The following is a 21,007-nucleotide window of genomic DNA, read 5'->3' on the forward strand; positions in this document are numbered from 1 at the left end:
GCTGACTTCTCCTACAGATGTCCGGGGCTTAGTTCCCAGCACCAACATGGAGGCTCACAACCCTCTGTGACTCTAGTTCCGGGGAATCTGATGCCCTCTTCTGGTCTCTGCAGGCACTACACCCACATGATGTACATACTCATGGAAAATACCTGAGCTCACTATATAGTCAGGCTGATCTCAAAATGAATATGTAGAGCAGACTGGCCTCAACTCTCTAGGTAGCTCAAGCTTGCCTTGAAATTGGTATGTAGCCCAGGCTGTCCTTGAACTCTTCATTCTCCTGCCTCAGCAGGCCCTCCCTGTATTGAGCAGAGCAATGTACTCCTCACACTGTATGCACTGCTCAAGAGCTTCCCATCTGACTTGCATCTGCCCTTGACAGCTCCTCAAGTTCATCCCTGAGAAGAGTGACATTGACCTCCTGGAGGAGCACAAGCATGAAATTGAGCGGATGGCACGAGCAGACCGCTTCCTCTATGAAATGAGCAGGTCAGATGGGCACCGGGTGCAGCAGGAGGAGCAGGAGGAGCAGGGGTCAGGGGTCAGCTCTGCTAAGGAAGGGCAGGGAAGAATAGTCCAAGTGGGAGCTAGAGCTGCCTTGGAATCCTGGGTCCACCTGTGACATAGCCTGCCCTGTCCATAGGATTGACCACTACCAGCAGCGACTACAGGCCCTCTTCTTCAAGAAGAAGTTCCAGGAACGGCTGGCAGAGGCCAAGCCCAAAGTAGAAGGTAGGGCTGGGGCTTGTGGTACACACCTGGAGTGGGGACATTTCTCCAGATTGATTGGTGGCACAGAAAGAAATTTCTGCCTTACCCTGATCCCAGAGACATACCCAAGTTAAGGATAACATTGAAAACTATGACCTCACATTCTTCAACAGGGTTTCATGTGTCCTAAGATAGCCTCCAGTTTACTATGTAGCTGAGGCTACCCTCAAACTCCTAATTTTCCTGCCTCCACCTTTCAGGTGATGAGATTACAGGAATGACCATCAACTTGAAATATGATTATTGTGGAGAAATGCTCTTGTTTATGTTGGCGTATGTGCTGACCACATGATGCTTTCCTCTGCCTAGCATTGGCTCCCCAGGGTAGGGCGTCAGTTGACTTTCGCCCCAGCCTGGGACAGGAAGGACCAGGAAAGAGGAATGTAGCCAGCACCCTTCTCGGAGCCTGGCATGCACTCATTCACCATTTCCTATTTAGAAGCACCACATTCACAATGTCTACTGTGTATGTCTGCTTAAGTGCAAGCTCGGAAGCAGGCAACCACATAGTCCTAAAGGGCTTGATAGAGAGTCTGGGTGATACAGGCCTTCTCCAGATCGCCATTTCTGAGAGCCGTGAGGAGTGTTGTGGCCATGTAGATGACTGCTGCCTTCCAACAGGTCCCTTCCCTGTTGTCTGTCACACTCACTGTGTCTGATCCTTGGGGCTGCCTATGGGGGTGGCAGAGGAGCAGGACTCAAGGGGTTGTAGGGAAGAATGGAGGGCAGGATGGGGGGCAGCTATGTGCACCCAAGCAAGGCAGGAGCAGGAGAAACTGGTTGGGGTCTCACCTGGGGGTAAGAAGACTTACAGGACAGAAAGAACAAGAAACCATCTTGGATGCTCAGGGTGCCAAGCTGGAACCATAGCAGAACGTGGGCGCCCCCTGCTGGACACTCTCTGAGATGCCTACCTAATTCAGAGAGCAGGTTGGGAACAGGTTGGGTCTTTCCCAAAGGGTGCTTAGGGATTTCTGGAGTAGGAGTTTGTAGAGATAAAGACAGTGGTGTTCAGTATGTACACACATGTACATGCAACCAGGGGCCTTCATGTTGTAATAAAGAATAGATCATCCATCTGCCCCAATGATGGGTAAGGCCTTTTCACCTCCACTCTCTTCCTATTGCAGACTACTTTGGGGACATGAGGCACAGGACAAGATGTAGGTGCTCAACTCTTTATCCCTCTTAGCTTAGTGGAGCAAATGTCAGTGGCCGTTTGTAACTATGGAACCAGAGTAGCTTAGGCACTAGGAAGGTTTCCCCTTAGACCATTAGGTACTCCAAGGAGACATACCCAGACTCTAGGGCTCAAAGGTTCCATAAAGCCTCTCTTTAATATCAAGCTGCACAGAAAAAGATGTGCTGGAGAGAACAGCTGTGGGGATGTCACACTTCTCTAGCTGGGATCCAGATTTGTAGACACCCTCCACTGTGGATGGCTGTGCTCCTTGAAGGGTTTTGAGCCAGGGTGGGGAGAGCAGCCTGAAGGCACACACAGTCATGTCCGTGTGCTGGGCTGTTCAGGAGTTGGGCTCCTTGAGATCCCCCCTCCTAGCTGTTCCAGAAGTATTTCTGAAGTAGCTAAGATCAAGCCGACCTCATCTGGGTGTGGAGCCATTGACACCCACCCTCTCCTTCCCCAGACAGGGCTCCAGGTGAAGTTACTTTAGGGCATTTTACCAAGTTTGACAAATTTCCCAATTCTGTTTTGAATATATTCTCCCTATGAATACATTCATTGCTGCGTATGCTAAATTTACCAATTCTCATTACAAGTAGATTCACTAAATATAGCCTGGATGAATGTGACTGCAAATGTAATATTCTTATGAATGTATTCATGAACGTATTATTCTTGTGAATGCCTCTAAAATGTCAGCATCACAGACAGGAGTCTTCTCATCTCCTCTGATTTCCTTTCAGCTCTGATCATTTTCTGTTTTGCCAACATTTTTAGCATTTTTAGAGGATATTCCATTGTAGACTTTTCAAATAGCCCACCAACCTTAGAAAACTCTCCCCAGTCATATAAGTGGCTGAGGATTTTTGCAAGTAAGTTTTCTTTTCTTTTTTTTTTTCCTGTTTTTCAAGACAGGGTTTCTCTGTGCAGCCCTGGTTGTCCTGGAACTCACTCTGTAGACCTGCCTCAAAGATCTGCCTGCCTCTGCCTCCCTAGTGCTGTGATTAAAGGCATGAGCTACCATCACCCATTTTATTTGCTTTTTTGAAAATAAACTTTTTATTGAAATATGGCACATGCACAGAGGGGCCCACAAATTATTACAGCTGTTTGCACCGGGCAATTAGGATGTGGTCACCATCCTGGCCGTGTAATCAACCCAGGTTAAGAAACTGAAGGTCTCCAGGCCCCGTACCCCTCTTGTCCCTTGGTTGCAAGCTTTAGCCTTCACAGCTGAGCCATTTCTTCAGCCAAGCCCTACCCCCTTTGAGACATAGCCTGACAGTCTTCAAACTCACAACAGGGGGTGTTAACTCATAGACTGTGCATACGTGTGACCTAAAGACTGTGCGGAGAACTCTCGCTTCTCATTTTTATAATATCTTCTTCACAGTTACATTTTTTTTAACTGACTGAGAACTTCTGCAAACATTTGGGCTGGGGTTTTCTGTTTTATGTGGTATGTGTTTGTGTTTGTTGTGTGTGTGGCATGTGTACACATGTGTACAATGCACACCCATGTGCATGCATGCAGAGGCCATAAGAAGATATAAGATGTCCATCTCTCTATATATTGGCTTTTGAGACAGTCTCTCTGTACCTAAAGCTTGTTTGGGCTAGACCAGCCAGCTGACTCCCAGGATTCTCTTGTCTGCAGCTCCCCTCTTTCTCCAGCACTGGGGTTACAGCCCTATACATGGTTGTGTCTGGCTTTTTTTGTAGGTGCTGAGGATTTGAACTCAGATCCTCTTGCTTTCATAACAAGTGTTTCCCACCCACTGGGGCATCATCTTCCAAGCCCCAAGGGCTTTTGTTTTATTTTCATAACAAGCATCTTCAGGAATTTCCTGTCTGCATAGCCAGAGACCACCAGATGGTTTGATCTTCCTACTGCTATCTCAGAACCCAAGGTGTCATCTGAGGATGGTACCTGAGGTTGACCTCTGACCTCCACATCTGATGTGCACATACCTGCACATGAATACATCCACATGAGCATCCACATGAAGATACATGCACATATACAATACAGAATTTTGAAATGTGTCAGAGCTCCAGGAAGCACAAAATCTGTTAGGTCTAGAAAAATAAAACTGCCATATTCAAGTATGTATTCATAAAAAGTATAATAACCTTTATGTGCATGACAAGACAGTCCAGATCATTCTAGGGGTAGTCTACTCTGAGGATAGGGTAGCTTTGTCTTGGGGGTGGGGGGGTGAGAAACAAGGGTCCTGAAGAGAACAGGTAGTCTCTACCCAAGAGTTGAAAAGGTAGCCCCTTCCATAATCCTGAGAAGCCAGGAGCCCTGCTGCCCTGGCTCAGTCTGTGCAGCATCCTGAGCTGTCTCTCTTCTCCCAGCCATCCTGCTGGCCTCCAGGGAGCTGATCCTCAGCAAGCGCCTGAAGCAGATGCTGGAGGTGGTCCTAGCCATTGGTAACTTCATGAACAAGGGGCAGCGTGGGGGCGCCTACGGGTTCCGGGTAGCCAGTCTCAACAAGATTGCTGACACGAAGTCCAGCATTGACAGGTGGGGCCTCACGGGGCTTCCTCAGCCCTGTCTCACTCCGTCCTGATGTCTCCCTACCCGTCTCTAGCCCTCTTCTATCTCTGCATTCTAGTTGCCTTGTCCATTTTAAAAATATTTTAAATAATTGTTTTAGTGTGGGGCAGGGTATGTGTGTGCGTGTGTGTTTCTGTGTGTGTGTGTGTGTGTGTGTGTGTGTGTGTGTGTTTCTCTGTGTGTGTGTGTGTGTGTGTGTGTGTGTGTGTGTGTGTATGTGCAGTTGCCTGTGGGGCCAGCAGAGGGCACTGGATCCCCTGGCACTGGAGTTCTAGGCATTTGTGGATGCTCAGAAGCAAACTGAGGTCCTCTGGAAGAGCAGAAAGCACTGTTAACTGCTGAGCCATCTCTCCAACCCACTCTTTGTTCCTTCCTCTCTTCACACTCCATCTGGTTTCACCAGCTCCCTCTCCTGATGCAACTGTCACCCACAGGAACATCTCTCTGCTTCATTACCTGATCATGATCCTGGAGAAGCACTTCCCCGACATCCTGAACATGCCCTCGGAGCTGCGGCATCTCTCAGAAGCCGCCAAAGTCAAGTAAGTGGTCTCTCCATGCTTCCTTCACCTGTGGCCACATTAGCTGGCTTCCCTCACTTGAGGAGACCCTGGGGGTGGGCAGTGTCTCAGGGTATGCTTTTAGAAGACCCAGACAGAGACAGCTGGCTGGTGCAAATCATCTTATTTCAGAGGTGATTCTGGACAACACCAGAAGAATGAAGAAATGTGTAGAAAGAATGCCTATACCAGAAGCATTACTGTGCCAGTTGCACTGGGGGCAAATGGAACTTAAGCCTGATGTGGAAACAGTATAGAATAGAACACCCTCTATGCTTATAACATGGTTGGGGAAGGAGTGGGTTAGTCGTGCAGCACACTGGCTAGTGTCCTGGGGTGTAAACATAACTCTAACAGGCAGAGGGGGTTGACCCAGAATAAAGATCACTCATCTGGGGACTGGAGAGATGGCTCAGTGGTTAACAGCACTGTCAGCTATTCCAGAAAACCCCAGTTCAAATCCTAGCACCCACATGGTAGCTCACAACCATCTGTAACTTCAGTTCCAGAGGATCCAGTACCCTCTTCTGGCCTCTTCAGGTACCAGGCACACCTGGGATACATATGTATATGTAGGTGAAAAGCTCACATAGATAAAATAAATTTAAAAATAAGCACATATGTTTTAAGCCCGGTTGGTTGGAAGAATAGATACTTTAAACTGTAATTAGCAGGGCATCCACAGCATCTGCTAAGGCTGTCAGACTTAATCTGTGATCTGCGGAAGCCAGACATGCTAAAGCTAACAGGTATCCAATGCCACTGTGTGTGAGATATTCTGTGCTATAACAAAACACCCGAGACTTGGTAACTATAAAATCTGAAATGTATTTGACACATGACTCTGGAGGATTGGTAGGCCACAGGCAGGATGCCATGATCTGCTTAACATCTGGTACACTACAGTGTGGCAGCGGCATCCCAGGCTAGGACAGATAACGAAGAGCCACAGTGCCATCTCAGAGCCTCCACCCTCAGGGCTGACCTCATCATATCAAAAGTATCTCTCCAGAGCTCTACCTCTAAATACCATCAACATAGGGCTGTGGAGAGACACCCTGTTAGATGATGGTGAACACTGCCCAGTGGTAATGAAACATAATCCCAAGCCAGATGCTAGTGTAAGAAAGCTTCTGACAGCACTTGGGAGAGAATGAGCAAGTAGCATGAGAGTCTGAGGGCCATACCTAGAACCCAAGCAAGCAAGCAAGCAAGCAAGCAAACAAACAAACCAACCAGGTAGATAGTGCCTAAGAGAGATGGCTGAAGTTGTCTGCTGACTTTCCTAAGTGTGCGCGCACACACACACACACACACACACACACACACACACACACACACACACAGGAACTATGTGATACACAGCATCTGTAAGGATCCATGGAGTGGAGCTTTCACCCTGACAACAATAGACACCAACAGGCACATAGGGTGGTGATCTCCAGGGGCCTAAGAGGGGCTGGAATTCAAGGCCACTCTGCTTCAAGCTGCCCTTTCCCTGAACCATCCTTGGCTCCTCACATCCAGAGCTGATAGGTGTCTTCCCTCTCCCTGTCTCCCCACAGCTTAGCAGAGCTGGAGAAGGAGGTGGGCACTCTCAAGAGGGGCCTCCGAGCAGTGGAGGTGGTAAGTGAGCCTGCTGGGTCCCAGTGGAGGCTTCCCACAGAGAAGCCAGCGTTGCTGCCATCACTGGGTCCAATGCCCCGCCCCCACATCTCAGGCAGCAGAAGCCCTGTGAGATGCACTTCGATGACCCAGGGCTCCTGGGTGGGGATGTAGGACAGCCGCACAGTGCACAGAGCCTTCGGGAAGAAGTGATCCACCTTCTAGGGGATTTAGACATTTAGACCCTTACAGAAGAGCTGTCTGTCTGAAACTGTCTCTATGTCACTGAGCAGGGAGATGTCCACATGACAGACTGAACACTAGGACTGTCACATGCTCATGTTTGGTCATAGTGAATGCAGAGGCTGAGCTGGCTGAGGAGGCATACAGCAGTGCGGCCATGAGGACCGCCATCCCCATGAGATCCTACCTTACATCTTTTCCCTTCATGTATTAACTAGTGGGGGCTCTGAAGGCTCATTCACTCATTGATGAGAATTTTGGTGTCTTAGTCCCTGAGGTGGCTTAACAAATCCATCAATGGTGTGGCTTTTATAAGCAAAAAACATTTACCTCTTATAATCTGGCAGGGTGAGTCATCAAAGTGCTAGCAGGTCTGATGTCTAGTGAGAGCCTGGTCCTCATGGGTGGGACTTCTCACTGTGTCCTTACCTGCTGGAAAGGACACACTTCCTTGGTGCTCTTGTATGGGGCCACTATACAAAGATTCTGCCCTATGACCTCCTCACTCCACAGGCGTGTCCAACCCATGACTTGTTGGCCACACGTGCCTCAGGAGAGCTGACACAAACAGGACCTGACCCAAAATCACAAACTTAAGACATTATAAATTTTTTATGATTATCTTTTCATAACTCAGTTGTGTACTTCTCGAGGGTGCACTTTGTAGATGACAACATTGTGTCATAGTGCCAGACATTTGGGTGCACCTGTGGGATCTCACCTCCTTGCTTTGCCTTAGGGGTTAGAAACTCATACAGGAATATTGAGAAGACACAGACCCTGGATCCCAGCCCTGGTCATGATATTGCCATTGCTGTTCTCATAGCTTTATAGCTGATGCACTCTCTGGGACATCTTCACCTCTTTGTCCCTCACACTTGGAACTAGAGACTTTTCCCAGAATTTCCATAAAGGAAGAGGGAGAGAAAGAGGAGAATTGATTCAGGCTGAAGTTAAGAATTCGAGAGCCTTCTGTTGCTACCATGGGTGACAGCTTCCATTTTGATGGTCCTGGAAAGTGCTCCTTAGAGTGTGGACTGTAACCCAGCAGCAAGATTTCCCAGACAATGCTGCTTGGCCCTGGTCATACTTCATTCAAAAGCTGTTAATAAAAGGACAATGGTGGTGATGGGTTCGGGAAGGATGTGAATATCTGTACAGACCAACAGCTCTTAAAGACATCATTACCTTTAGAATTGTGAACCCAGGTGTCGTCTTTTCCAACGGCATGTGTAATGTCCTGTGGCTAGCAAGGAGCATTTGGTGGCCCCTGCTCCCCATTTATCTAAATAAATCATGCTCTATCCTCCCTTCCCAGGAGTTGGAATATCAAAGACACCAGCCACGGGACCCCAACGACAAGTTTGTCCCTGTCATGAGTGACTTCATCACAGTGTCCAGCTTCAGTTTCTCAGAGCTGGAGGACCAGCTCAATGAGGCCAGGGATAAGGTAAAGGTGGCCCAGCATTCCCCACTGGTCCTCAGTTCATCTCTTTCTAGGCCTGGTGTTTTCACCTGGTCCTACCATGGACAGGGACAAACCCAGCTCCTCAGAGCCTAGGGAATTCCTCTTCCCTCTCTCTTCCAAGGCAATGACAACCTCATACTGCAGAGATCAGGCTGCACTTTGTAGGTATCCAGGCACCATAAGCATTGTTTTAAATTTTATTTTTGTGTATATGTGTGTCTGTTTCTGTGTGTGCTTTTGTACACATGCATGTGGAGACCAGAGGACAACCTCAGGTGTCTTTCCTCAGGAGCCGACCACCTTAGTTTTTGAAACGATCTCACTGGGACATGTTTCCTGGATGATATTATGTGAGTTGGGTGAGAGAACACAATGCTAAGACAAAGTCAGAGTGGTGCCTGCTTCATGTACACAGAGCCAGTGGCTTCCACCTATCACCTCATTTAACTGTCACAATGATACCATGAAGCTGATCCCCATTTTACAGGTGAAGAAGTTGAGTCACAGAGGGACTAAGTAAGTCACCCAGTGATTAGATGGCCTGTGAGGGCCCTTTCCAATCCAGCCATGCAGTGCCTGATCTTAGATAAGTCTTCCCCAGGTCACCATCTCCTGGCCTCACACCCACAATGTAAGAAACCCAGAGGTGGTGCTAAGGCAGACTATCAGGTAGTCTCAACCCATCTCCCCAGAAGTCAGCCTCATGGGGTTTTGTGGGGGGATAACAGGGTAGGGACAGAGAATGAATCATTAGTGAATTTTGGATTGAAGCTTTCACAGGTGAGCCCTGGGGTTTGAACCATGTGTCCCATGCCTACAACCCCCCTAGCCTGGACTAGGCTCAGTTGGGAGCTAGCTGACTGCAGCCTTGGGCTTACCATGCTCCTATCCGTGTCTTTTACAGTTTGCCAAGGCACTGACACACTTCGGGGAGCAGGAAAGTAAGATGCAGCCGGATGAGTTCTTCGGTATCTTTGATACCTTCTTGCAGGCCTTCTTGGAGGCCAGGCAGGACCTGGAGGCCATGAGGAGGAGGAAGGAGGAGGAGGAACGGAGGGCACGCATGGAATCCATGGTGAGGGCTAGGCCTGGCTGGGGACAGGATGTGGCAGAGGCGGGTGTGAAGGGGGATGCTGCTTGGACTTGTGAGATCAAATAGGCACACTAGGGGCCACTGTTAGCCTCCTCCCAGCTTGGGGGAGAAAGCCTTGTAAGGTGGGGAGGGGCATCTTGAGAAGCAGAGGGGTCCCTGGTGGGCGGGCTTGGGCTGGGAGGGCACCCAGGATGCAGAGGGCTGCAGGACGCTGGCTTGTGTCCTTCAGTCACCTCCTTCCCACTCTCAGTTGAAGGAGCAGCGTGAGAAGGAAAGGTGGCAGAGGCAGCGGAAGGTCCTGGCCGGCGGCACCCTGGAGGAGAGTGGAGAGTTCGATGACCTGGTGTCGGCCTTGCGCTCGGGAGAAGTTTTTGACAAGGACTTAAGCAAGTTCAAGCGCAACCGCAAGCGAGCAGGGACTCAGGCCCCGGAGGTCACCCGGGAGAGGGCGATAAACAGGCCAAAGCATTGACTTGGGGACTGGGACTGGCCACATGGCGGCAGGACTGGAGACAGGGAGCCGGGGAGGGTTTGAACAGACGCAGTGATGACTTCAGTGGTTTGGAAAGCTGGCTTTGGGAACCCTGGGCTGGGTCCCAGGGGCTGTGTGCGGCTAGACCAGGTGTCTCCCGCACTGACAGCAGGCTGTGTCTCGTCTCTCCTTGGCATCACTCATTCGCATCCTGTCTCTCCCTGCCCTCCTCTCCTGGCCATCATTCTCTAGGACTAGCACGGACATCCCTGGCAGGCCCTGGGCTTTGGCCTGGAAATGCCAGGCTGGAGACCACTATCCTCCACACCTTATGTTGGCACGGAGCTGTTCAAAATCCAGGAGACCACATTCCTTTTCAGACCTCTTGTACAGTGTGTGGTGGTGGAGTGGGACCCAAGAAGCAACAGCAGGGACTCTAGGCAGCTATCTGAAAAGACAGCTCAATGGAACGTGGATCTGAGATGGAAACGAGGGGCCTTGAGTATTCTATCGAGATATGCTCTAGCATGTTCCAGAAGAACACATGTAGAAAGGGACCAGAGTCAGCAAGTCCTGGGACCTCTCCTCTCCCCACGGTCACCTCCATCCCATCTACTAAACCTCCTGTCCCCAAATTCTCTGGATTGCAGAACTCTGGCCCACCACCAGCTTATAGTATGGCTCTGGTAAGGAGGGGTATCCAAGAAAGACTGCCTTCATCACCTCACCAGCCTTAGGCATAGGGACCCCAAAGCAAACCCCAATGCAACCTGACCACTGTCCTGGAGAGACAGTGACCTGAGTTCTCAGCAGTTCCTCACCAGAGGACAACACTCTAATGTGTGACTCCTGGGGATCTACCATTCCACTCAACTGACCCCTTCCATGCCACAGTGGCCTCTCAGTTTCCATCTGAGGTTACAAGGGAGTTCCATGTACTTGGCTGCAACTGGCTTTGGGAATTGTTCTGGAGGGCAAGACCCGCCCTCCACATTCAATGTCATTCTGAGGGAGACATGTCACCAGATGGGGCTGAGAAGAGCAGGCAGGAAAAGCTGAGATAAGGATGGAGGAAGGAGAGCTTGTGTAGGATGCTCATGTCAGGGCTTGCTCCTGCATCTGTGCTCAGTTTGGTTCCTCAGCATGACTTGCATAGGACCATCCTGGCCCTCCTCCTGTTCACTCATCTTCTGTTCTGCCCCTCTTCAGTTGTTTGTGATGGTATGGGTGGCAACACTACTATATCTAGGCAAAAGTTCTAAATGGAGCAGGGTAAGATCAATTCCATGAAGGTTCTTATTATCTAATGCACCCCTACCCCCTCTCACCTGGAGACCACTCTTGCCTGATTACCATCCACCAGCTCCTGGCTCCTCTCATCTAACCACGTGACTCAGGGTCATTGCCAGTGGCCTGGATGCTCACTCCTGTAACTGTCCCCTTCTGTTTTTCTACATGAGATTCCCAGTGGATGGGACCATAGTAGCTGTGGGGAGGAGAAACATGGCATTAAGCTGGGCATGTCCGCTGGTTTGAGAGGCGTCTCAGCAAGTAGAAGACAGGCCAGTAAGGGTGGGAAGAAGCCAGCCTAAGAGGGCAAAGGGGCTTCTAAGAAGAGTGGTTACTGCCTCACCCCCCAGCAAGCTATCAAGAATGGAGAGGCTGGAGCTGGACATCTTCCCATCTTCCAAACTGCCCAGGCTGTCAGCCGAACATGCTAGGGGCAGGGACCAGGCATGCTGTGTTCTGGCCTTTCAACCACCACCAAGACTGGACATGGACTAGGAAAGACGAAGAAGATGGAAGTTCTTGAAGGAACACATCAGATCCTCAGAAAAGCCATTTGGCATCTCTCCAGAGCCCAGCCTTCTCACCCCAAAGAATTTTGCCTTCTCTATTTATTATCTTCCAAATCTGGCCAGTGGCTCTGGTGCTATATGTCTTTGTAACCAGATTTCAACAGTGCCTTGGACCACGGACCATTGTGACTGACTCAGCAGGAAGTGACTGGTGCTGTGGAGGTGGACAGGCTGGTCCTCAACATTAAATGAAGTCTACCCCAGTGCCTTCCCACCTGTCCCGCCTCTGTGGGTCAACTGCTCCAGTTAACTTTGTGCACAATGTAAGATTCCCAGTCCAGCCTACACACCCTTCTCAGCAGAGGCCATTCCCTTCCCAAGAGGGAAGTTTGTCCAGGGTGGAAGGACAAAACTCTCCAGGTGGGTGGAGACAGGCATGGGGTCTTCACATCCACTCCTATTGACACCAACTTGGGAGCTGTGACCTTCTCCCTAGGACGTCTGCCAGCCTTCATGCCGAGGCCTCTGTCAACAGCTGCTGCAGAAGTCAAATAAGGCTCATACGTACAGAACTCTACAGTGTCCTTCCTACCCACACCCTTTTATAAGAATATATTGTAATACTAAAACTATTAAATTCATCCCCACCCCCAGCCTGCCTGTAAACTTATCTTCTTCCCATGTGGACTTGGGTTGTGCTGGAGTGGGCAGGGCCAGCGGTGGGCTGAGCCAGTGGTGGGCAGGGCCAGCGGTGGGCTGAGCCAGTGGTGGGCTGAGCCAGTGGTGGGCAGGGCCAGTGGTGGGCTGAGCCAGCGGTGGGCTGAGCCAGTGGTGGGCAGGGCCAGTGGTGGGCTGAGCCAGTGGTGGGCAGGGCCAGTGGTGGGCTGAGCCAGTGGTGGGCTGGGCCAGTGGTAGTCTAAACCAGTGGTGGGCTGGGCCAGTGGTGGGCTGGCCTAGTTCCTGCTGGTTCTGTGAGTGGCAATGTACATTTTCTGGAATGTTCCAAGCCAATTGAGGTTCCGTGGACGCTTGAGTCAGGAACTTTTGTTTCACAGGAAACTGTTCATTTTTAAAGAGCCAACTGTTAAACATTCATCACCACACCTCTGTACAAGACAGAGGGAATGCCAGGCAGGGGGCACCCCTGGAGACAGACCTAAGAAGCCACCTAGCTGTGTAACCCCGCATGCTAAGCCGTTGTTTGGGGTACATATACTAGGAGTCTCTATCTAATTCACAAGCCTACTCTCCAAGAGTTGGCCATGCAGCTGAGCCCGGGACTGCCAAACTGCTACAGGCCACACCTGCATATTTATCTCACTGTCACCCTGTGGGAGTCCAGAGAATAGCCGGTTGGCCTTCCTAGGGTTCCTCTTCCCACGCACCCCTGCAGGGAGCGTCTTGGGATGGGGCTGATGGGTAAAACTTAGCAGCTCTTCTCACAGACAAGAGTCCTCATGCCTCATCTCCAAAGCTGACATTGTGGCTTTATTTGTGCGCTGTGAGGGTGAAGGTCACCTTCACCTCTTCTTTCCCTGATATGTGCCAGAGCAGAGAGGTGTGGGCAGGCCGCAGTAAGCAGAACCAGGTGTGTGTAAAGTTTGGCACGAGTCCTTAGGGCTGTAGTCCATAAGTGTGCATCCTGTTGGAGCAGGGTCGGAGGCCAAGGAGTGGGGATCCTGTGATACATTCTTTAGGGAGCTTGTGTTTTTCCTTCCTCAAAATGGGTTCCTCTGCTTAATGAGCCCTTAATATCTCCCCAGGGAAGAGAAGAGAGAACCCTAAATGAGAAGGGCTGCCTGAAGCTGGCCATCTGAAACAAGCCAAGTACTATGACATGGCATGGGGGGTATCCACCGCTGGAGTCCTGGAGGTGTCAAGGCCAGAGGTGTCTTCATGTTGAGGACACCTCATGGGTTATAATAAGTATCAATGGTAAAGAGACAGGGTGATCCTAGGTCATAGTGACTAGATTAAGAGGAATGTGACATCTTTTCCTCCACCCAAATTACATCTCCTTGGGAGACATGATTGGGGTGAGTGAGGCACTCTTAAGCCCGATGGAAGTCCCCCCGCTGACCTCCAGTCTTACTGATGAGCTTTACCTCTGCCACCACTATGTCCCTACTGACTGCCTTGCACATGTCATACAGGGTAAGGGCAGCCATGGCAGCCGAGGTCAGTGCCTCCATCTCTACCCCAGTGGGGCCTCGGGCCCGGCAGGATGCCTGGACCAGCACGGCATGGCGTGTGCTGTCCAGCTCCAGCTGTACCTGCACGTGGCTCAGGGCCACGTGGTGGCACAGGGGAATCAGCTGACTAGTTAGCTTGGCTGCCTGGACTCCAGCCAGCTGGGCCACTGCCAGAGCATCACCCTTCTTAAGCTGGTTCTGCTGGACAAGCCTGAAGGCCACAGGTCCAAGAAGGACCACGGCAGAGGCCACAGCCACCCGCTCTGTGTCTGGCTTCCCGCCCACATCTATCATCGCTGCCCGTCCTTCTGAATCCACATGAGTTAGCTGAGTTGAAGTCAGCCCTGGTCCTGAGGGGACAGCAGGATCCTGGGACCCTACGCTAAGGCACTTTGAGTGAGTGTCAGAGTCTGGGTAGCAGCTGTAGTGTCTCTGAGGGGAGCAGGACCCCAGGCACTGTTGAGACAGAGGAAGGGTCATGGGGACACGGAGTCTTTTCCACAAAGTGGCCAGCTGGTCAGAAAGGTTCTCTCTGACACTCAGATTCCGAACACGGAGGGGATCCCAGGAGAGAGTGCTCCAACTAGCTGGTGGGGAATTTCGAAGCATCCAAGACAACCCTGAAAGGCACAAAGGAAAGAGAAGAGAGTGAGTCTCCAAACGAGTCCTGTCTCCACCTGTCTCCTGACCCTCGCTGTCCCACCATGAGTTCTCATTCACACTGGGGAGAAGGGAGAACGAGAGCAGAGCCAGGGCAAGCCTTAATCCCTGCAGAGGCAGACGGAACTCTGTGAGTTCGAGGCCAGCCTGGTCTGGACAGCCAGAGCCGCTAAGCAGACAGAGAAGGAAGCAAACAGAGGGGGCCCAGTTTCCGTTGGTTCTCCTCAGGCAGTGGTGGTGTGAGGTCACTTCCGGGTCCCCTGTGCTTCTGAACTTGGTCCCCAAAGTTTTTCTATAACATACCTTAGGCATGAAGAATGATGCCTGGATCAAACAGCCTTTTGATGTCCATTCATTTTCCTAAAACTAGCTGGATCTCACCCTGAACTAACAATCACAGATATTTTTACCTTAATACTTCCAGTGGAGAATAAACAGCCATGCCATTCTAAGGGGTAAGACATTAGCAAACAGTTCATCCACTTAAACGATGTCAAGTCCCTACAAGGACATCAATTGACAGATTGGTTCCATGTCCAGAAAACCTTAGGGCTGCTGTTCCTCAAAGAACAAAGACCAGCATCAGCACTCCACACCAGCAGCTGCTGAGAAATCACAAGGAGTGGGTACTTTCACCATGGTCCTACCAACTCAGGGACCTCAGGGGTAGGGTAGGGTCCCTGAGTGGTTCACAGGCTCCTGGAGGTCAGAGAGAGCCTGACCGAGGCAACACTGGTTTTGTGAAAACCAGGCCAGTCTAGTCTCTCTTCACATAAGAGAGTCCTCATGAAGCTAAAGGCATCCCTAGCTTCTCCGTTCCGTCACCCTTGTTTGTTGGAGGGAAGGCCATCAAGACATTCCCAATCTTTGCTGTGAAGATGTGTATGCCTAGGCCAAGACCCCCAGTGCTGGGGGGGGAAGTGGGGAGAGGTGTCTAAGGTCCCTTCCCTAGTGGAATGCCCTTTGTCTCTGCCTCTCCTGCTCTGGGTGGCCGGAGTGCTGAGGTGGTCACTGGGCTATCTCTGGCTCATGGAATCTGCTTTGTCACTGCCTCTCCTGCTCTGGGTGGCTGGTGTGCTGAGGTGGTCACTGGGCTATCTCTGGCTCATGAAATCTGCTTTGTCACTGCCTCTCCTGCTCTGGGTGGCTGGTGTGCTGAGGTGGTCACTGGGCTATCTCTGGCTCATGGAATCTGCTTTGCTCTGGACCTCTGTGCCCAAGCTCTGGAGGAAGGAGCTATTTCCTTCAAGTTTCTTAGTGCTTTTAAAGTTCCAATGTGCTAATTCCAAAGGCCTGGATTGGGGGTGTGTGTCCTAGGGGGTCCAGACTTCATCTGCTGCCATCTGGACACTGAACAGAGCAGCAGGCCCTCCTAGACTACCTGGAGCTTTATAAAGTGGTATTTTCACTTGAAGAAGCATCAAACACTTGAGAATCTCCTGTGCACAGTCCCTGGAGTTAAGGAATGGGAAAGGTCAAGTCCTGGCTGTTCAGAGAGCTGCCTCAAGTTATGGCTGACCAAGACAACTGATGGGCCACACATATGTGCAGGTGGCTCCACGTGGCAGAGAAGGGACATCTACATCCTACTGGTGGATCCCACAGCTGAGAAGCTCTCTATTTTAACCAGTAGTTCTACTCTCCAAGGAGAGCTAACTCTGTGAGTATCAGGTCTGTAGAAGCCCTGCCCTGATTTTGAGAGGCAGAAGGGCCACTCTATAGTCTGGAGACAGAAGGGTTGCTGTGGGCAGGGAAGAGATAGCAGATATGGAAGGTTTAAGAAAAGATGAAAGAGGACATTAAAAAATAAGGGAAGAATATTAAGGGGCAGAGCAGGGGTTGTATCACAGAGGGGACCCCCACCCACCCCACAGGACCCCCCAAGTGACAAGGGTGAGTAGTTACGTACTGATAGGTCACCCACCGATGAGGATCATGGGTCGGTTCTTCATCTGGGCAATATTGAACATGCCTGGTATGAGGGAAGGATGAGCAGAGAGGAAAGCAGGGGAGGAGAGAAAAGGGAGATTTCACTGAAACACACAGATGGAGCCAAAGGCCTATGCACAGCCACAGGCCTTCTGACAAAAGCCCTCACACACATTACTGCAAGGTCACCCAAGGTGGAGCCCAGAGAACACTCTGGGAATGCCCAGAGACCTGGTACTGCCTCCTTCTCTCCCAAAGACAATGAACCCGTGGGAATCCAGAGGGCCAGTGGTAGCTCTTAGCCTGATAAAACAGTCCTGGAGAATTTTGGGGTCCCCCTGTGTAGCCTATGCTATGTCAGTTTCCTCAAAGAACAACCACCACGCCCCAAGTCCAAAGTTCCAATAGGAAACCAGTGGCCAGGACACTGAACTGGGCACCTTGGCCCAGGCTTGCTTTATCTTCCGCCTTCTCCTTGACACTAACCCGCCCATTCCCGCCCCGCCCCGCCCCGCCCTCACCTGCATGTTGCTGCTTCTTCCTACCCACTGCTGCTCCAATGACTCTCAGAAGCTCCTCCTCAGAGGCCCCGGCCCGCAGGTGGTCCCGCAGGGACAGCTCGGAGCTCCCGAAGAGGCAGACCTGTTGTAGACAAGAGAACAACTTGTAAGTCACCAGCCCCCCTGAGCTGAGCAGCAATGCTCATGTCCCCCACAGCAGGCTCACACTAGAGGCAGGACCCAGGGCCGTGAGGGGCCAATGGAAGGGCCAGAAAAGCCAGACAAGCAAAGGCAAAATCAGACTTTCGTGTGGGGCTTAGCCATACTCCTTTCAGAGAGAACAGCGTATACTGAGAAATAGATATGAAGAGAGAACATAAGAATCCAGAGCTGCTGTTACTTTCTGAGATATCTGATGGAGACACCTCTGTCACCGTCAGAGTGGACCCCAATCAATGGAGAGCCGAGTACCCTGGAGGTGGTACACATACCTCATTTCCCATCAGCCTTTCCTGGTTCCTTCCCATGTGGACACTACCACCAACTACCCGTGTTAGTCCTCGGTCCCTGCTCGGTAGCTAAGCAGCTGAATGTGGTTGGAGAGGACAGCTTGGGGCTTTTGTCTGTTTGTGAGACAGAAACTCGGTTCTTAGCTCAGGGTATGTCGTTCAGGATGGCCAGGAACCCTCCTCCATTTGACTGTTCTGAGGGACAGGTGTGAGTACCACACCTGGCTGGAGATGACATCTGGGGCCACTCAGTCTTAGCTCAATGTTCCCTAGCTATGTGGGAAGCTTGGTTATAAGATGGGGATGGATAAGGTGGTGCAGAAACCAACACACCACACTGCCCCAGAACCTATGTGTCAGCTGTGTGTGCAGACACAGAAGAACATCTGAAAAGCCAGGAGAGCGCTGGGCTCTGGAGACTGTGAGACAGAAAGTGCAGCTTCTTCACTGTGACAGGCACTCCCCTTTCCACAGCACTTGGCCCAGAACCCTCTCCGCCCTTCACTGACACTAGTTAATTCCTCCATAGACTTCTCCTTGTGGGCTTCCGGGCTGGCTTCTGCCTGGAGATCAGGAGAGAGGAGGGGGAAGCCCTGGCTTCTTCTCCCTCTTCCCTCCTCTCTGGCAGCAGCTGCTGCCCTCCACAGCTAAAGTTCTAGCCCTCTCCCCTCAAGGCTGCAGCCTCAGTGGTCCTCAGTGGCATCACTTCCTCCATCTCCCACCTCCATGAGCTAGCTGTTGGCTGATGCTCCTCAAAATGCTTCAATGTCCCTAGTTAGTTCCTTGAACCCTGCCTCTCCCTATAAGTATCCATCCCACTCTCTTTAGATACCTTCCTTACATTTCCCGTAAAACCTTGATGGACGGATGCCACCTCCATTGCCAGGAATTTGTGGCTCCAGGAAAAGGCCCCATTTTCAACAACCCAGTGTATACTTCTTTCTGTACTCAAATGGCCAACCCCAAACCTGCAGCTCCAACCCCAATCTTAAAACTCGAGGCCCACACATTCCCCTCCTCCTCTACACACACCACCAAGCTCCTTGATTCTTTTGTCCCATATTTTTTTCTTTTGTATATATGTGTCTATGTTTTCAGTATATAGGTGTGTGTGTGTGTGTGTGTGTGTGTGTGTGTGTGTGTGTGTGTGTGTGTCAACCTCAGGTATTTTCCTTATCCAACCATCACCTTAGTTTTTGAGACATGGTCTCTCATTGTCCTAGATTTCAGCACTTTGGCTAGAGCAGCTGGCCGGTGAGCTCCAGAGGGTCTCTTTTCTCCATTTCTTCAGCACTGGGATTAAAAGAGTGTGGCCATGCTTGGCTCTTTACATGGGAGCCATTTCCTCAGCACGACCACACCATCACCCCACACATTCACTGAGCTGTCTCCACAGCACAATCTCATACCTTTACCCTCACATATTTATATATCTTAATCATTGCTCAATATCTACTTAATGAGTTTAAGTTCAAATCCAACAAAGATGGGGATCATGCCTCCCTCTTGCTCAGAAACTTCACCTTGCTCCCTACAGTCTGAGTCACATGTTCTGAGTCACAGCTCTCAGTGTGGACTCTCCAGACCTGATTTCAGGAGTATGAGTCCAGATCCCAGCCATTATTCAAGGCCCACCATCCTCACCGCCAGCACAGTGTGCCCGGGACAAGGGGCCACTATGTGTCTGCCCATCACCTTTTTGAGTGTGCTGATGAGTTCTTATGGCCTGAAGGGAATGAGCCTTTCACAGCCTCAAGCTCAAACATGGAGGGTGACAAGTAGCCAAGTAAGGGGTGCTGGTTTCAGAAGTGAGTCCCTGGCTGTGTGGAAAAGGCTGACTGGTTGACACACGGGCTAACAATGCTTTCGGCCTCCCTCTGGCAGTGCTGGAGAGGATTCCTGATATACCAGAAGCTGCTCTGGGGACCCAAAGAATGAAGTTTGAAGAAATGAGTGAGCGCCAACAAAAACACAGATTCACACTGGCCACCCCCAGTTCCGCTCCACAGAGCACTGAGCTCCCCTCTGAACGAGAGCTCAGGTGGATGTGAGCGAACAGGACAGAAGGGCGTGAGTGGGGGGCAGGACGCTCACCTTGAGGTTCCCATCAGCTGTGATGCGCAGCCGGTTGCAAGTCCCACAGAAATGCTCTGACATGGACGTGATGAAGCTGATCTGACCTTGGAAGTCAGGGATCTTAAAGGCCTGGGAGAGAAGGGCAGCGACGGCACAAGGTGGGCTACCCTTACTCTCAAGATCCCCCTTGCTGATGTCAAGACTCCATTCTGCAGCTCTCTGACAGTGTGGTGGGTGACCCATGCGCCCCCACCTTTGCCTGCCTTGCTCTGGAGAAGAGTTGCTATGGATACAGGTATCTGTGGACGACAGGCTACAGAGGGCCATGGAGGAGGGGGCAGGGCTGCCCCTCTTGCCTGCCAAGTACGACCTGTGACGCTGCTACTTAGTCTTACCATCTAAGTTTAGACTGCTCTCTTAAGCATCATACCCTGCTGCACATCATTCCCTGGTGCACTCTGAATTTATGGCAGCACCCAGCACTGGATGGAGGCAGGGCCACCCCAACACCACGCTCCTGCTCCCTGACCTTGGCTGTGCTGGAGTCCTCCTCCGGCAGCTTCTCCAGCGCTGGCCACTGCTGCCGGATGGTGTCCAGCATCTCCTTATAGCTGACCATCTTCCTGAAGTTCCACTTGTTGCCTGTATTTGGTTGCAGGTGGCAGGGGGAGCTTTTGAACCAGAGATGAAGGGGACCCTGCCCAAGGATCAGATCACATCCACATGTGATCCCAGAGCACCCCACACCATCCTCCTACCACCCCAGTTATCAGCAGTACCTGGGACAGCCCCGAGGCCCATGCATCCCTTCCCTCCCCACCAAACCTTGTCACTCACCATCAAATGGCATGTACTCAATGAAGCGTACATCCAGGGGAAGATGCTCTGTCAAGGCCACAAAGTCCAGAAGCTCATCTTCATTCAGGCCTCGCATCACCACACAGTTCACCTAACCAAGGACAACTGGGCTGTGAGAGCTGTCTCCAGCACGCTTTTGTGAAGATGACCTTTGGGGTGTCGCACTGCTCAGGACCCCATCTGTACCTCTCACCACCCATTACTTCACAGCTGGAGTATTCCATGGGGGCCACTGCTTTTCTCTATACCCAATGAGGGGGGAGAAGCGGGGGCTAGATGAAATTTGGCAAGAAGAAGTGGGAGGTACATAGCCACTGGCCAGGCTGAGGGCTGTCAAGGGGCCAGGTGGGGTCAGGAAGAAAGGCAAAGTCAGCAGGGGTCACAGATCCTCACCTTCACAGGCTTGTAACCCAGCTCAATGGCTTTGTGGATACCCTCCATGACTTTGTGGAAGCCTGCAGAGAGGGAGAAGCAAAGATTCAGGGACCCCCTTCTCCAGGGAACCACCAGACCGCATCCTTCT

At 51.2% G+C, this 21,007-nt stretch overlaps 2 protein-coding genes across 7 annotated transcripts in view; one reads left to right on the top strand and one right to left on the bottom strand.

The window, feature by feature from the left end:
* Daam2 (dishevelled associated activator of morphogenesis 2) overlaps positions 1 to 12,413 on the top strand; it is a 113,743-nt gene extending 101,330 nt beyond the window's left edge. For all 6 annotated transcript variants that reach the window (XM_036167266.1, XM_036167261.1, XM_036167260.1 and 3 more), the window contains 8 exons: positions 386 to 492; positions 647 to 735; positions 4,319 to 4,487; positions 4,955 to 5,062; positions 6,646 to 6,706; positions 8,247 to 8,378; positions 9,301 to 9,471; positions 9,740 to 12,413. In XM_036167266.1, coding sequence (XP_036023159.1) covers positions 386 to 492; positions 647 to 735; positions 4,319 to 4,487; positions 4,955 to 5,062; positions 6,646 to 6,706; positions 8,247 to 8,378; positions 9,301 to 9,471; positions 9,740 to 9,961 — 1,059 coding nt within the window. In that variant the 3' untranslated portion in view covers positions 9,962 to 12,413. The remainder of the gene's footprint in view (positions 1 to 385; positions 493 to 646; positions 736 to 4,318; positions 4,488 to 4,954; positions 5,063 to 6,645; positions 6,707 to 8,246; positions 8,379 to 9,300; positions 9,472 to 9,739) is intronic.
* Positions 12,414 to 13,227: 814 nt separating this feature from the next.
* Positions 13,228 to 21,007, bottom strand: part of Mocs1 (molybdenum cofactor synthesis 1) — a 13,479-nt gene continuing 5,699 nt past the window's right edge. The window contains exons 3-9 of the mRNA XM_036168065.1: positions 20,878 to 21,001; positions 20,464 to 20,575; positions 20,156 to 20,268; positions 19,645 to 19,755; positions 17,063 to 17,183; positions 16,537 to 16,584; positions 13,228 to 14,572 (exon numbers count right to left, since the gene is read on the bottom strand). Of these exons, the coding sequence (XP_036023958.1) occupies positions 13,812 to 14,572; positions 16,537 to 16,584; positions 17,063 to 17,183; positions 19,645 to 19,755; positions 20,156 to 20,268; positions 20,464 to 20,575; positions 20,878 to 21,001 (1,390 nt within the window). The 3' untranslated portion in view covers positions 13,228 to 13,811. The remainder of the gene's footprint in view (positions 14,573 to 16,536; positions 16,585 to 17,062; positions 17,184 to 19,644; positions 19,756 to 20,155; positions 20,269 to 20,463; positions 20,576 to 20,877; positions 21,002 to 21,007) is intronic.

Source organism: Onychomys torridus, chromosome 18, assembly GCF_903995425.1.
Source record: "Onychomys torridus chromosome 18, mOncTor1.1, whole genome shotgun sequence".
NCBI classification, from domain to species: Eukaryota; Metazoa; Chordata; class Mammalia; order Rodentia; family Cricetidae; genus Onychomys; species Onychomys torridus.